The sequence below is a fragment of the Micromys minutus genome, assembly GCF_963924665.1.
Source record: "Micromys minutus genome assembly, chromosome: 1".
Classification (NCBI taxonomy): Eukaryota; Metazoa; Chordata; class Mammalia; order Rodentia; family Muridae; genus Micromys; species Micromys minutus.
This window is the reverse complement of record NC_137969.1, coordinates 51,671,780-51,687,258: the sequence shown is the minus strand read 5'-3', so window position 1 is coordinate 51,687,258 and position 15,479 is coordinate 51,671,780. Positions and strand designations below refer to the sequence as shown.

Here is a 15,479-nt window from a genome sequence, read left to right as displayed (position 1 = left end):
ACTAGCCAGGGTGTGCATTCAGAATCTTTTCTTTTGTTGGTCACACAGATTACTCTGCGTCAAATGTATGTGAGCCTAAAGAGTATTGAAATTTTTCTTGTTTCTCTTTGCAGTATATAAAATGCTTCAGGTTTTCAACCAAAGTAATGGCCTGTTTGACATTTGTGTTGTTTTCATACAGCTGATGGGAAATGTCTCGTGTCAGTTGGTTTAGACGATTTTCACAGTGTTGTGTTTTGGGACTGGAAAAAGGGAGAAAAGATAGCCACAACCAGGTAAGAACCACAGGATGCTCTGGGCGCCTGCCCAAAGCTCCCCTGGGGAAGGTCAACACTTTCCATTTTCTGCTTGTAGTTCATCTTCCATGTTGGATGAAATTCACATAGAAACTTAACACGTTAGTGCTCACATACTGCTCCCTTTCACAGAGCCAAGACTGCTTCAAATGTCTGTGGTGAAACATTAGAACATTCTAGAATGCCCCCAGCAGCTCTTCCTCTACTCTTTCTGTAATGCTTCCATTATCTCTGTGAAAGCTTTCTTCCCCCTGTAGCAGAAAAATGTGTCCCTCGCCTCTTGTTTCTGTCTTAGCAGCTGGGAAGGACCGTCAGCGTCACTGGAGTCAGAACCTCCATTTGTCGTGAGGCTGTGGCTTGCTGGAAAGGGGGTTCTGTCAAGTACATCTGCTGCTCGGTTTCAGAGCAGGCAAATTGTTTCCCTAATCTCCACACCCTATAAATAGGCTCTGGAGACTGACTGCTGTTTATAACCCAACTGTCCTCCCGTACCCCAGCTTCTCTTTCTGCCTTCTCAGCACTAAGTCTGAACATGACTCTCCTCACATGTAGCTCTGCCAAGTGCAGGGCCTGGTCAGAGGTCAGGACCACGGGCAGCTGCAGTCCAGGAAGTTAGCTTGTTGCCCAGGCAGAGTTTTAACCCTTTCTGCTACAGTGTTACATGGGAACAACAGCTTATGGTAGTTGATTGTAATGAACAAAGGTCTACGAACTGCTGGAGCAGGAGCAGAGCCCAGGCTGGAGTCCTGAGAGGGGAGCTGTTCTGAGATGGCAGCTCACCAGCCTGCCCGCTTCTCTCTCCTCTCTCCCTCCAGCTTCACTCTCTGGGGCCTGTTTCCTCCCAGTTGAAACTGAATTTTAGTTTAGTATTCCTCATAACGTATTCTCTGCATTTACAAATTATCTCCAAAAAAGCCCATGTCAGCAATGAAAACTCGAGGCCATCCCTCTGCAGCTGTGGGTGGCTCAGAGCTGCCCGTCGGAGACACCGTGAGAAATTCAAGGGGACTTCCTACTACTCCAGTCTATTTTTACAGGCTATGGAGAACATCACTTCTCTATAATTAGCACAAAGCAAGCTAATTCCATCGTGTTAGTGACAGTTTATGCTTAAAGTTGTTCCCCAGGACTCTGTGCACTCCGAAGACAAGAAACCTGCAGAAAGTATTGCCCTATAAGAGCATTTCCTGTAACGGTGCCATTAATCAGTGCTGTTTCCCCAGTGGAAGGTCAGGAATCAGTGAACTTCTGAGGGAGAATACTAAATTTTTAAGATACTGGATAAATATGTTTGAGTAATATTTATGCTGTTTGTACAGATATATAAATAACTAACTAGTTAAGTAAAACATTGTAGAGTGGCCCTAAGTGACGCCCTAAGGTAAATAAGAGTCTAAAACAAGGAATGGAGAATTCATGCTGTGTGAAGTGTCCCCTTCCTGGCCTGCAGTACCTCTCTCAGCCTCTGCTGAATAATTCCTATAGAGGGCTCAGTGCCACCCCTAGCTGCCCTGCTGAGTGTCAGTCCTTACCATTGTTGCTTTGAACCATGGTGTTTCTAATCACAGCCTTGCTTCTGGCAGACGTTCTGGCAGGACAGTTGCTCTTCAACAGTGTGGTCACCAGGGTTGAGAATGTCCCCACTTGGGGGCAGGACACACAGCACATAACTGAGGTGGCATCGAAGGCACTCACTGCTCATGCCCAGTGCCCACAGGTGCTATCTACACTGCACTGTTGGTGTCAGCCTTTTCGTCATCCCTGGGAGATGACATTTAGAATTATCAAATGGGGGTCTGAGGAGATCCCCACTGAGAAAGAGACACTATTTGGATGTCTTTGTACCACTGCTAATTTCATGAATGATTTCAGCCAACTATTTACAAATGGAAATTTTCCATGTATGTGTATCTGCCTCTGATTATAAAACCAAATTTATTATTATTCTTAAAAGAAATTATTGGTATACCTAGTTTATTTTTAAGCTTTGCGGTAGCATATTAATTTTACATAACAATGGGTTTCATTATGTTTTCATACATGTAGATAATGTGTTTTGGTGATATTCACTCCTCATTATCCTCTCCTGTTTCCCCTCCAATTTGTTTCCAACTAGTCAGCTTCTGTTTTTGTTGTGTGTGTGTGTGTGTGTGTGTGTGTGTGTGTGTGTGTGTCAGGGGGTCCAATTTATAGTGAATATATTTCTACCCGAAGATCAGCTTAAGCTGGAAGATCTTCCACAGCATGTCCATTCCTTCTATTTCTCCTGTCCAAGAGCTCACTGTCTTAGAATTACATGCAACCCTATATGGTGCGTTTAATTTTATCTTATGGAGACTTCAGACTTTTTTTTTTTTACTCATAACTAAGCAGATAAATGTGGGAATAATTAGGTAAAGGAGAGCAGTCCCAAACATGTCCCTGGTGGTATTATTTTATAGGAGACTCTTAAATATTTTTCTGATTGCTTATTTATCCTATTAGATACCCTTAATGAAAATAAAACCAAATACATGTTTTTAATATAACTCTGTCAACACTTTCATCCAAACTAGACATTATTTTTCTCTGTTTGTCTCTTACAGGGGACACAAAGATAAAATATTTGTGGTAAAGTGTAATCCACACCATGTTGACAGGTTGGTGACAGTTGGGATTAAGCATATCAAGTTCTGGCAACAAGCAGGTACTGTTTCATTTTTATTTGTGTTTCTCGTTGTGCAGCAATGAGGGGTCCTGTTGCCATTACGTGCTCAGTCTCTCTGCAAACTGAAATTAAAATGTGCCTGCTTTGCATGGACTATTTAATGGACAGAACATGAAACTTGTAGCCGTATACAATGCTATGCAAAGTAACCATGTCTAGAAAGCTTTGGAGGATGTTCTGTCATGAAAACAATGATTTTTATATCTAGTCGTCTGAAATGAAAGTTGTGATTATATTGTAGTGATGAGTAGGCTGTAATTACTTTGGTTGAATGAATAAATTTTTGATATTTTGGGGATTCTCTTAGTAATACATTGCCAAATTTAGCATATGAATTAAACCCTGACTCTGTACATGAAAGGTAGAGAGAGATAAGTCTCTGTTAGATTCTATATTGACAAGAGTGAAGGATAAATAACCCCAAGTAACAATGTACACATGGCCAGCTCTTTTTATTTTAAGCCATTATAGCAATTATATCTGAATTTTAAATATTAGCCCTAATACCAAAGCCCAATATTATGGTGTACACACCTGCATGTCCTGGTGCCTTTTGCTTTCACAGGAAGAAAAACAGTAGCACCCAGTGTATGTAGAAGCCAGCCTGGATGTAATGTCCTGTTGAAGTTGGTTTTATCAGTGATGGTCAGAGAGTATAGAAAATTCTGGAGATTTTTTTCCCTGTATATTATCACTGCTCCTTCTTGCTCCAGAGCTGCCATGGAAACAAACTGAGGCAGTAAATACAGCCCTGACATTCTATACACACTGTCTGCGATATTCTTTTCTTCAATCTCTTTGAAGCTTTCCTTGCTCCCCAGCCACTGGGTCTCTGTCAGCCACACGGGACTCACACTTCACCTTGGGAAGAGGACCTACACCTAGTTTGTGGATGTGTACCAGACTAGAGAGCATATTAATTCTTCCAACTAACCATACCTGATTTCCTTAAAGGAGGGGCTTTGTCCAGGATTATATCTGGCATTTAGTACCATACCGGATGGAAAGTAGGGATCCCACAGACGGGCTGAGCACCCTCATGATGCCCTTGCTGTTTTTGTTACTTTGACACATAATGTAGACACTATTATTTCCTCTAAAGATAATCCTTTATATGTTCTTAGGAAGCTTTGGCTTTCTAGGGTAATAAATCCTCTTGCTCCATTCCAGGTGGGGGCTTCACCTCTAAAAGGGGAAGTTTTGGAAGTGCTGGAAAGTTGGAAACAATGATGTGTGTTTCTTATGGGCGAATGGAAGATCTGGTGTTCTCAGGTGCAGCCACTGGAGATATTTTTATCTGGAAGGACATTCTGCTACTAAAGACGGTGAAGGCTCATGACGGGCCTGTGTTTGCTATGTATGCATTGGACAAGGTATGGTACATTTGTCAGGTTCTTTGCCTTACCTGGTTTAGAACCACTGAGATGCCTGGATCTAAAAACAGCCCTAGATGATTAGAAATGTCTCAGAAAGGACTAACCAAAGAGTAATAAGGAAGAAAATGCACGTAATTTTGTAATTTATTTTGTTAGTAGCTGTACCATTTCTCCATTTCCTCATACCTAGACTTTCTTACTGTTACCCCAGAAGTCACTTATGGAGTAGGTAGATACGGACATACAACAGCAGAAGAGACCACAAGTATTTCAGTAATGACTTCCTTTCCAATGATACAGCACATGGAGACCTAGAAGAACGAGTGATTTAGCTCATTGCTCAATGAATTAGTTCGTTATGACCAAAGGTTATGCCTATAACCTGTCTACTCATGAATAGACCAGGAGTGATCACGTGGAGTGTATGTGTGGGTTGTATTTTCCCACGAGGTCATTGTTCTAGACTTCCAAGCTGCCCAGCTGCCTCACCGAGTTCTCTACAAAGACACTGTTTACCAGTGTTTAAAGCACTCTTTTCATTAATATGCCTGAAAATGACTTTTCATTCCGTTCTAATTTGCTGGTAGTACTAGTTCTTCTGTGTCCTTCAGTTGCAGCTACTCAACACGTTTTTAAAAATATATCAAGTAGCTATGTTGAGCCCACAACCAAGTAGGTCAGTTTTGGAAGTGCTGTTGTGATAGATTTTTGTGGTAGAGCTGTTTTTACCAGCAAATTTGAGTTTGGCTGAATTGCAAATATTAGAGAAAAGGCATAACTTAAAATTTTTGGAGGCCTGGAAGTCACTGTGGTATTGTCAAAAGCCATAACAGAACAACCTAATAACTAGCAGGTGATCATCCCGAGATGGCCAGCCTCAGATTATTATATAGTCTGCGAGTGGTTCGCCCTTATTCAGCAAGGATTCATTTTAGAAAAATTCCTGCTATTAATATGCTTTTTCCATTATTATTAAACACATATAACAATCGTCAAGTTGTAGCACATCCCTTTAGAGTGGATCTCTGCAGATCTATGAAGTTGTACTGTCTTGTAGTGATGCTATATAGACATATAAATAACTTAAGTCTTAAGGATGATCCTATAAGAATTCCTAAACTTATAACTGATTATTAAGCTCTTTTATAGTGAGACTGCCATTAGGTCATTTCTGATAGTCAAAACTGCAATGAGAACTTTGCCAGTCTCCTAAGTGACACCATTTAATTACTCTTAGATAGTAACCAGACTTTCTCCTACTCAGAGCACATTCCAAGAGGTTGTGAAACAATTAACCAAAGGTCATGAAAAGGGAACTAGCGATTTATTATAGGTGTTAGGACAGAGGATAAAATATTGACTGGGTTTATCTATACAAAACTATACTAATAACTTAGTTATGGTTTTAAACCTTCAGTGAACCTGTGGAGCTGAGAAAGGTGATGGATGTTTAGCCAGATAATCACTCCTAATGGATATGCATGTAAACATTCTCTGTTGTAAACTTCTATTTCAATTTATGATTTGACTTTTTATGTGAACTTGTGATGAACTGTAACATGTGATCATTATTCTGAAAGATGTATAAGTACTGAGGACAAAGAGAGGGAAGACCCCCAGATCCCTCAATTCCACTCCTATTCAGGATCCCTTTCTATTTCCCATCCCTTTCCACCCCACTCCATTCTTTTTTCCCTTAGAAGAACTTTTTCTTTTAGGAACCTTTTCTTCCTTTCCCCGCTTAGGATCTTTCCGCTTTCCCTTTAGATAGCGTTCATAGGACAGACACTTTTACTACTTGGTAATAAACATTATAATCACTTTTCTAAGTGTCCCTTTTTCTTCCTGCAATTTCCTATTAGCAGACTAAAAGTTAGAGCCCAGCAGTTTCAGCTGAGATAGTACAAAGTCTATTTACTTAATCCCTTGTTGTTTTAGGAAGAGGTACTAAGTGCCAGAGACTGCAGTTTCTAGCCTCAGAAGATCACAGAGGGAAGGTCAGCTACAGTAGCACAGTAACTTAGACTTAGATAGTAAACTTTTATTATACAGCAACCCTAAATATCTCGCAAGACCAAGTCTTACCCCCAAATCCTGTAAGACCAAGTCTTACCCTTTGCTGCCTCAAGAAGAACCGACAAGAAAGAACCCCTACACTGGGGCTGGTTCCCAGAATGCTATAACCTAGTCAGTTGCTTTTAGTGTTCAGTAAATTAAGCTGTAAAATCACCATGAAAGCAAGAATAGCTCAATATAATCTGTTCTACTTGTATTTAGTTTCAGGACTGACTCTGCTACAGTTCTAGCCAGATGTTCTCAGTATCCTCCGAACCATCTAGAATCCTAGGGGATCCTAATATCCAAAAATCATCAGGTTTCTTATTTAAAAACTGGAATAGCATTTGCCTAGATCCTTGGCACATGCACACACAGACACACAGAAACACACACACACACACACACACACACACACACACACACTATATACTTAGAATTATGTACACCCCACTGTGTATTTTGAATCTTGTCTAAATTACTTACAACAAGCTAATGCAATGTAAATTTTGTGCAAGAGCCATATATATATATATATATATATATATATATATATCCAGAAAACATACTCATACACACAAAATAATAAAAATACTTAAACGCTGTTATCACTGGTTTGTTTGTTTGTTTGTTTGCTTGCTTTCAGTTTTGTTCACTTAGAAGATAAACATAGAAAGTCCTTGTGGGGCTGGAAAAGTGACTTGTAGTTTTGATGTGTGTGTGTGTATGTGTGTGTGTGTGTGTGTGTGTGTGTGTTACACATATATAATCTTTTGCCTTCACAGGGCTTTGTAACAGGGGGAAAGGATGGAATTGTGGAACTCTGGGATGATATGTTTGAAAGATGCTTGAAGACTTATGCCATCAAAAGGGCTGCATTGTCAACCAGCTCAAAAGGTAGCATGTTGAATATGCAATTGACAGCATTCTGTTCATAGGAATGGGGGTGGTGATACCAACTTCTTAATGGTAGTGGTTCTTAGCCACTGATTTCTTCCAGTCAGAACTCTCTGTCTCTGGCAGGTATACGGAGGATTGCCTAGTAGTCAGTGTTGGGATTCAGACCCAGGACAAGTGGCTGAGGTGCATATTTTACAAGCCAAAAAATACCTGGGCTCCAGGCTCTTCCAGCATCCCTCAGTACCTACCTGTCTGTCACAGGGCATGGCTAGCCTACCCTGCCCTCTACTCGACTCTACTCAAAACTCTCCAGCCCAGGGGCTGGGCTTCCTCTCACCCAAAACGTCTATATAATTCAGACATTTTGGCTTCCCCTCTCCCTCTTCCTCTCTTTCTCTCCCTCCTCCCCTCTGTCTTCCTCTCCATGAACTGCCCCCAATAAACCTGGCTTGAATTGGCTTGTTTCATCTGTGGAGAATACCTGCCACTTTGCACTTTGGAAATAGAAGACACGATGTTAACCTGCCACCTTGGTGGTGTTCACTAAATTCAGCATTTTCCCCTCTCAGGTCTGCTTTTGGAGGATAACCCTTCAATTCGTGCTATCACCCTGGGGCATGGACACATTCTTGTGGGGACAAAAAATGGAGAGATTCTAGAAATTGATAAGAGTGGCCCGATGACCCTGCTTATTCAGGTACCTCATTTACTATTATACATAGCAAACCATGTCACAGCAAGGCTGAGAATGGCGTGGGACGAAGGAGGCACATAGAGGGTAAAGATTACACAGCACTTCCTGGGATGCTCCAGCGTAGGGTTCACTACCTGTTGGTGTGCAAAGCATGGCCACAGACCAACAACAGCACCCATTTCTTAATATCTCACCGTATCTGTGGGCCAGGAGCCTGAGAACAGCTGAACTGGTTCCTCTGCTGATTGTTATCAAGGCTGAGGCTCAGCAGAGGGAAAAGCATCTTCCCTTCTCTTGGGCTGTTGACAGAATTTAGTTCCTGTGGCTGTAGAAATATCATTTATTTTCTTGTTAGATGTTGCCCAGAGACTACCCTCATTGGACACATAGAGTGCTCATACACTTACTTTTTCAGAGCAAGCAAGACAAAAAAAAAAAAAAAAAAGACACCATGATCTTATGCAACATAGTTTTAAGTCACATGTTCCCTGGAACTTTCTGTCACCTTTGCCACATTCTACTGGTTAGACTCAAACCACAGGTCATGCCACACTCAAGAGGAGGAGGTTATGCTAGGCTAGATCTGAAAATTGGAGGCTTTACGGAATCACCCCCAGAAGCCTGTCTGCACTCCTGGCCACTAACTACAGATATCCCAGCCACATGTAAAACCCATTTTTATAGTCTCTATGAGCCATATTCCTTGATAATACATGTTCAAAGTTCAGAATCTCATCATCCAAATCAGATCTAAGAGTGGGCAAGGTACTGTAGCTATATCTCTTGGATCTATTGGGCCATAAAACTGAGGATAATTCAGCTGCTCCTCACATACTTCTTTAGTCCTTGCTTCACACAGCTACAGTATGTCCTCATCCCTTCCCTCAAGATACATGCTTAGGTAGAACCAGATTCTAGCATCACAGGTGGGAATAAACAGGTACAGTCAAGAACTTTCTGAGCAGAACTCTAATTACACAGGAAGCAGACCCGGTGTCAACAGATGTGACAACATAAAATTTAAGAGCTTTTGAACAGCAAAGGAAATGATCAGTGGGGTGTGCACACAGCCTACAAAGTGAGAGAAAAGCTTGGTCAGCTGCACTCCATAAAGGAGTAATATTTAGACTGTATAAAGCATTGCAAGTTAAATATGAAGAGAAAACTCTGCTATCACATAATTAATTGCTGCTAATAATTTTGAAAATGTTGTTGTACACGAACTATGCAATGCTTTAAGGGAACATGATATAATTCAAAGACTCCTTTCAATGTCACAGGGAAACAGGTGTTATTATTTCTGCTTGTTAAGTGAGGAAAGAAGCAATACTTCACCTAAGGTTATAAGTGAATGAGTACTTGCAAGGAGTTGGGCTCTTTTGCTCCATCTAATACTGCCTTAAAGTCCAGACAAGAAAGATGCCCAGGTGCTTTGCCACCTAGACCAGCAGGTAACCTGGGGCACAGACCTAGTGAGGTTGTGCAGTGAGTACCCAGAGCACAGAGAAGGCTTGGAGGTGGTGCCCGGGGCTGTGTCAGAGAGAATCGTGATCTGCCTGGGGAAGGTTGTTCTGGAATATCAGTTTCATGGGCGATTTTACACCTGAACCAGAGGTGAACCTGACACAATGGCTCAGGGAGGGCACACCGTGAGTTCTCAGTGAGCAGCGAGTGCTCTACTTACTGGAAAGGAGTCCATTTTGGCCTAGAGAAAGAGACAGATCTCCACCACTAGTATTCAGGACCAGTGGGCAAAGGGCCAAGCTTCCAGAGCAGCCTCACAAGAGCTCCCCAACATGAGCCCACAAAGACAATTGAGTACCTGCCACAGAACTCACTGCTTGCTCACAAAAGCCTAACACTCAGAAGCAGTTTTCTTCCTGAGCCCACGGGTTCTCAGATCCACAGGAGAGACAGGTGCCAGTTACTGACAACAAGACCACATATATCCACAGATAACAAGATGGCAAGAGGCAAACAGAAGAACCTAAGCAATGAAAACCAAGATAACCTGGCAACATCAGAACCCAGTTCTCCCACCACAGCAAGTAGTGGATATGCAAACATACCAGAAAAACAAGATTTGGACTTAAAATCATACTTTATAATGATAAAGGAGGTCCTCAAGAAGTGCATGAATACTCACTTAAAAAAATTACAGGAGAACACAGATAAAAAAGTACAATACCTTAAAGAGGAAACACAAAAATCACTTAGAGATATAGGAAAACAAAGCCAGACAGGTGAAAAAATTGAAAATGGAAGTAGAAACAATAAAGAAATCACAAAAGGAGACAACCGTGGAGATAGAAAGCCTAGGAAAGAGATCAGGAGTCACAGATGCAAGCATCACCAACAGAATACAAGAGATGGAAGAAAGGACTTCAGGGGCAGAAGATAGCATAGAAAACATTGACACAACAGTCAAAAAATGCAAAATGCAAAAAGCTCCTAACCCAAAGCATCCAGTTTATCCAGGGCACAATGAGAAGACCAAACCTAAGGATAATAGGTGTAGAAGATAGTGAAGATTCCCAACTAAAAGGCCCATTAAATATCTTCTACAAAATCATAGAAGAAAACTTCCCTAACCTGAAGAACAAGATGAATATGAACATACAAGAAGCCGACAGAATGCCATACAGATTGGACCAGAAAAAAATTCCTCCTGACACATAATAGTCAAAACACCAAATGTTCAAAACAAAGAATGAATACTAAAAGGAGCAAGAGAAAGAGGACAAGTAACATATAAAGGCAGACTGATCAAAATTACACCAGACATCTCAACAGAGACTTTGAAAACTAGAAGAGAAACTTAAAGTGATCCCATTAAAATCAGGGACTAGACAAGGCTGCCCACTGTCCCCCTACCTGTTCAATATAGTACTGGAAGTCCTGGCCAGAGCAATTAGACAACAAAAAGAAATCAAAGGGATTCACATTGGAAAGGAAAAAGTCAAAATATCACTATTTGCAGATGATATGATAGTATACTTAAGTGACTCAAAGATTCCACCAGAAAACTTTTACAGCAGATAAACAACTTCAACAAAGAGGCTGGATATAAAATTAATGCAAACAAATCAGTAGTGTTCCTCTACTCAAAGGATAAACATGCTAAGAAAGAAATTATGGAAATGACACTCTTCACAATAGTCACAACAATATGACACACCTTGGTGTGATCCTAACTAACCAAGTGAACAACCTGTATGACAAGAACTTCAAATATCTGAAGAAGAAAATTGACGATCTCAGAAGATGAAAAGATCTCCCATATTCATGGATTGGAAGGATCAACATTGTAAAAATGGCCATCTTGCCAAAAGCAATCTACATATTTAATGAAATCCGCATCAAAATTTCAACTCAATTCTTTCTAGAGTTAGAAAGAGCAATTTGTAAATTCATCTGGAATAACAAAAAACTTAGGATTGTGAAAACTATTTTCACCAATAAAAGAACTTCCGGTGGCATCACCATCCATGACCTCAAGCTATATTACAGATCAACTGCAATAAAAATAAAAATAAAAACCTCATGGTATTGGTACAGAGACAGGCAGGTAGATCAATGAAATAGAATTGAAGACCCAGAAATGAACCCACACACCTATGGTCACTTGATCCTTGACAAAGGAGCTAAAAACATTCAATGGAAAAAGGACAGCCTCTTCAACAAATGGTGATGGTTCAGCTGGCAGTCAGCATGCAGAAGAATGCAAATCGATTCTTTCCTATCTTGTGCAAGGTGCAAGTGGATCAAAGACCTCCACATAAAACCAGGTACACTGAAACTATTAAAAGAGAAAGTGGGGAAGAACTTAGAACAAATAGGCATTAGAGAAATTTTCCTGAATAGAACACCAATGGCTAATGCTCTTAAGATCAAGAATGGACAAATGGGACCTCATAAAATTACAGAGCTTCTGTAAGGCAAAGGACACTTTCAATAGGACGAAATGGCAACCAACAGATTGTGAAAGGATCTTTATTAATCCTACATCTGATAGAGGGCTAATATCCAATATATACAAAGAACTCAAGAAGTTAGACTCCAGAGAATCAAATAATCCTATTAAAAATGGGGTGCAGAGCTAAACAAAGAATTCTCAACTAAGGAATTAGAAACAATGACTTCATGAAATTCCTAAGCAAATGGATGAAAGTAGAAACTATCATCCTGAGTGAGGTAATCCAGTTACAAAAGAACACACATGGTATGCACTCAATGATAAGCAAAGACTAGCCCCCAAAAGCTCTGAATACCCAAGAAAAATTTCATAGACCTTAGGAAGCTCAAAAAGAAGTAAGGCCAGAATGTGGATGCCTCAGTCCTTCTTAGAATGGAGAACAAAACACTCACTCAAGGAAATCCAAGATCACATAGAGGAGCAGAGATTGAAGAAAAAAAATTATCCAGAGACTGCCTCACTGAGGAATCCACCCCATATACAGCCACCAAACCCAAGCATTATTGATGATGCCAAGAAGTGCCTACTGGCAGGAACCTGATATGGATACCTCATCAGAGGCTCTGCCAGAGCCATACTAATACAGATGAGGATGCTTGCAGCTAGCCATTGGACTGAACACTGGGAGCCCAATGAAAGAGCTAGAGAAAGGACTGAAGTAGCTGAAAGGTTTTGCAACCTCATGGGAAGAACAACATCATCAACCAACGAAACCCTCCAGAACTTTCAGGAACTAAAACACCAACCAATGAGTACACATGGAGAGACCCATGGCTCCACGTGCATACGCAGCAGAGGACAGCATTGTCTGTCATCAATGGGAGGAGTGGCCTTTGGTCCAGTGAAGACATGTTTTTCCTCTGTAGGGGAATGTGAAAGCACTGAGGTGGAGAGGGTGATTGGGAGAGGGAGCACCTTCATGTAAGGAAGTGGAGGGAGAGGGAGGATGGGAGGGGGTATGACATTTGAAATGTGAATACATAGAATATCTAATAAAAATTATTTTTAAAAAACCAAAAATAAGAATTAAAAGGAAAGTGATGATAAGGCAGCGATAGAGACTTCAGCTCTCTTAAAAAGAGTTGGATGGAGCAGGGTCAAATAATAAATGTGGAGAAATGAGAAGAAGAGGAGGCGATGGGAGGGGGGAGGAGTCAGGAAGGACAGTATCCATTTCCATATGGGGTTTTCAAAGGTCTATGGATCAGAGGCATTTGGAGTTGTTGGAGTTTGCTCTTTACTATATTGAAACTGGTTGACATAGAAACAGCATTCTTCTTGGAGGAAAAGGCAAAGGCTTACTCCTCAGCTGTAAGGTCTAGTCCTCGTTGGTTTAAAGTGACACTGCTGCCAGGGAATCCATCTGTCTGGGGAGAGAGCATGTTTGGCCCACCTGCTGGAGGTTCTGGATAAACTGGGAAGAGGACTGATGGTGCAAGGTGAGGGAGGTGGCTAGCCCTGCTGTTCCTGTGGCAACACCCATGGTTATTCCTGGCAGTGGCCAGAAGGGGCAGTATTTGAATTTCCCTTTTGTTATGCTAGATGGCTATTGAGTCCCCAACTAAAATTGGTAGAAGCTCCTGTCATAAGAGTTTCTCGAACTTCAAATCTCCATATGTAAGGGTTACCCTGTTTAGAAAGCTTCAGGATGAGGGGAAGGAGAAACCCATGTCCAATCCAGTAGTCAGGCCAAGTACAAGTGAAGCTTCATTCTTCTGGAATTGAGAACAAGGTAGTTCTTGAAGCTTAGTAGCTGGGGGGTGGGGGGTCACAAGAATTATCTTGAAGGGGCCCTGATATTTAGGGGGAAGGAGTGAGGGGTAATTGTCTAGAGAAGGCCCTGATCTCCAATGTTGACAGGGAGTGTACAGGAGATAGTGTGTGGCTGTGGTAGATGATGGTCAGTAAAGTTTCATCAGAGGGAATGGAGATGACAGAATAAGGGGGTGAGGAGGTTATCAGGAAAAGGTGAGGGTTTGGGTGAAAGACCTCAAGTCAGAACTGGTCATCATACATGAGCTTAAAGGGTGAGATGGAAGTGGGTCACCTGGGGAGAGCCTGTAGACTGAAAAGGGACAGCCGTAGGAGTTTTATTCAATCTGGGTGACAATGGTGGTTTTTAAGGACTGGTTAGTTCATTCTGTCTTTTTCTGAAAACTGTGAGTGGTATGGAATTTGAAAATACAAAGGGATGTTGAGGGCTTTAGGTAGGGTTTGATAAACGAGATGTGAATTTGAGACCTTTGTCTGACAGTAGGGAGGCTGGGATTCCAAATCAAGAGATCTCCTCCACACAAAGATATCAGAGACTATCTGAGCCCTTTTGTTTGTGGTAGGTAATGCTTCTACCCACCCTGAGGTGTCTGCCAATACCAGGAGGTACCTGACACATTTGATAGTGGCATGTGGGTAAAGTTGTTGCCAGTTGGTTCCATAAAGGGAACCTCTAGCCTGGTTGGTAGGAAAAGGGGTGCTATGATACCTGGAGTTGGGGTCTGACAAGAGGCAGTTATAGATTTTAAGAAATACACGTTCTTAGGGGTAGGCTGTAGGTGGGTTTTAACAAAGAAAAGGCTTAGCTGCTAGGGTTAAAGAGATGGTAAAGACAGGACAGAATCTGTAGAGTGTCAGGGGTGACAGGGGGATATGGGTTGTAGTGTGAGAATGTCTTGTGGTGGCTGGAATGAGTCTAGGCCCCCAAGGGCCACAGCTCTAGCTGCCTCATCAGCTAAGTTGTTTCCCTTAGAGATGATAGCATTGTCTGTCTGGTGGGACTGGCAGCGAACAATCCTAATATCTGTGAGGAGTTGAGAGGCTTTTAGTATGGCCTAAGAGTCTATATACATGTTTAGGGATTGTCCCTGTGTCAATTGAAAGGCACAGGTAAGAGCTATTAATTCAGCCTGTTGATTAGTAGTATAGGAAGAAAGATCTCACGCCTCAACCACCTCTGTATCTGACATGATTGCATAGCCAGCTCTTTGGACTCCTTCACATATAAAGAAGCTGCCATCTGTGTATAGATGGCCTGATGCAATGTGCCTTCCTGTGTGGGTGAGGGATGAAGTGATAGTTTCTTTAAGGTTTCAGTACAGGAATGAGATAAGGAGTAAACAGCATTTGGTAGAGTAAGAAGATGAGATATTGAGAGGTGTGCATGATTGGAAAGTAAGTGTTGAACCTTCTGTTAGTGCTTTTATTAGTGAAAAGAAAGAATCCTGGATGGACATAGAGTTTGTAAGCCTTTGTAAGTTAAGATCTATGACAGGTAATGAGAGAAGATGGTGAAAGGCAACCCAAAGATTAGTTTGTTGAATTCTCACATAAAAGAGTTTAACATCTGCTAAACTTTGTATGCAGGGTGCTCTTCCCTGAATGATCATGTCTAATGTTTATGAAAAGTATACTACAGGTGCAAAAAAGGGTCCTGGTTAGTGAAGAAACATATTCTTCTTTTTCTGTTACATAGAGGGAC

General features: G+C 41.4%; 1 protein-coding gene across 1 annotated transcript in view; it reads left to right on the top strand.

Annotated features, from left to right (window-relative positions):
* Window positions 1–15,479, top strand: part of EML6 (EMAP like 6) — a gene marked incomplete at its 5' end in the record, with an annotated part of 256,971 nt that overhangs the window by 188,599 nt on the left and 52,893 nt on the right. The window contains 5 exons of the mRNA XM_080936006.1: window positions 182–275; window positions 2,882–2,982; window positions 4,174–4,376; window positions 7,220–7,331; window positions 7,904–8,031. Of these exons, the coding sequence (XP_080792132.1) occupies window positions 182–275; window positions 2,882–2,982; window positions 4,174–4,376; window positions 7,220–7,331; window positions 7,904–8,031 (638 nt within the window). The remainder of the gene's footprint in view (window positions 1–181; window positions 276–2,881; window positions 2,983–4,173; window positions 4,377–7,219; window positions 7,332–7,903; window positions 8,032–15,479) is intronic.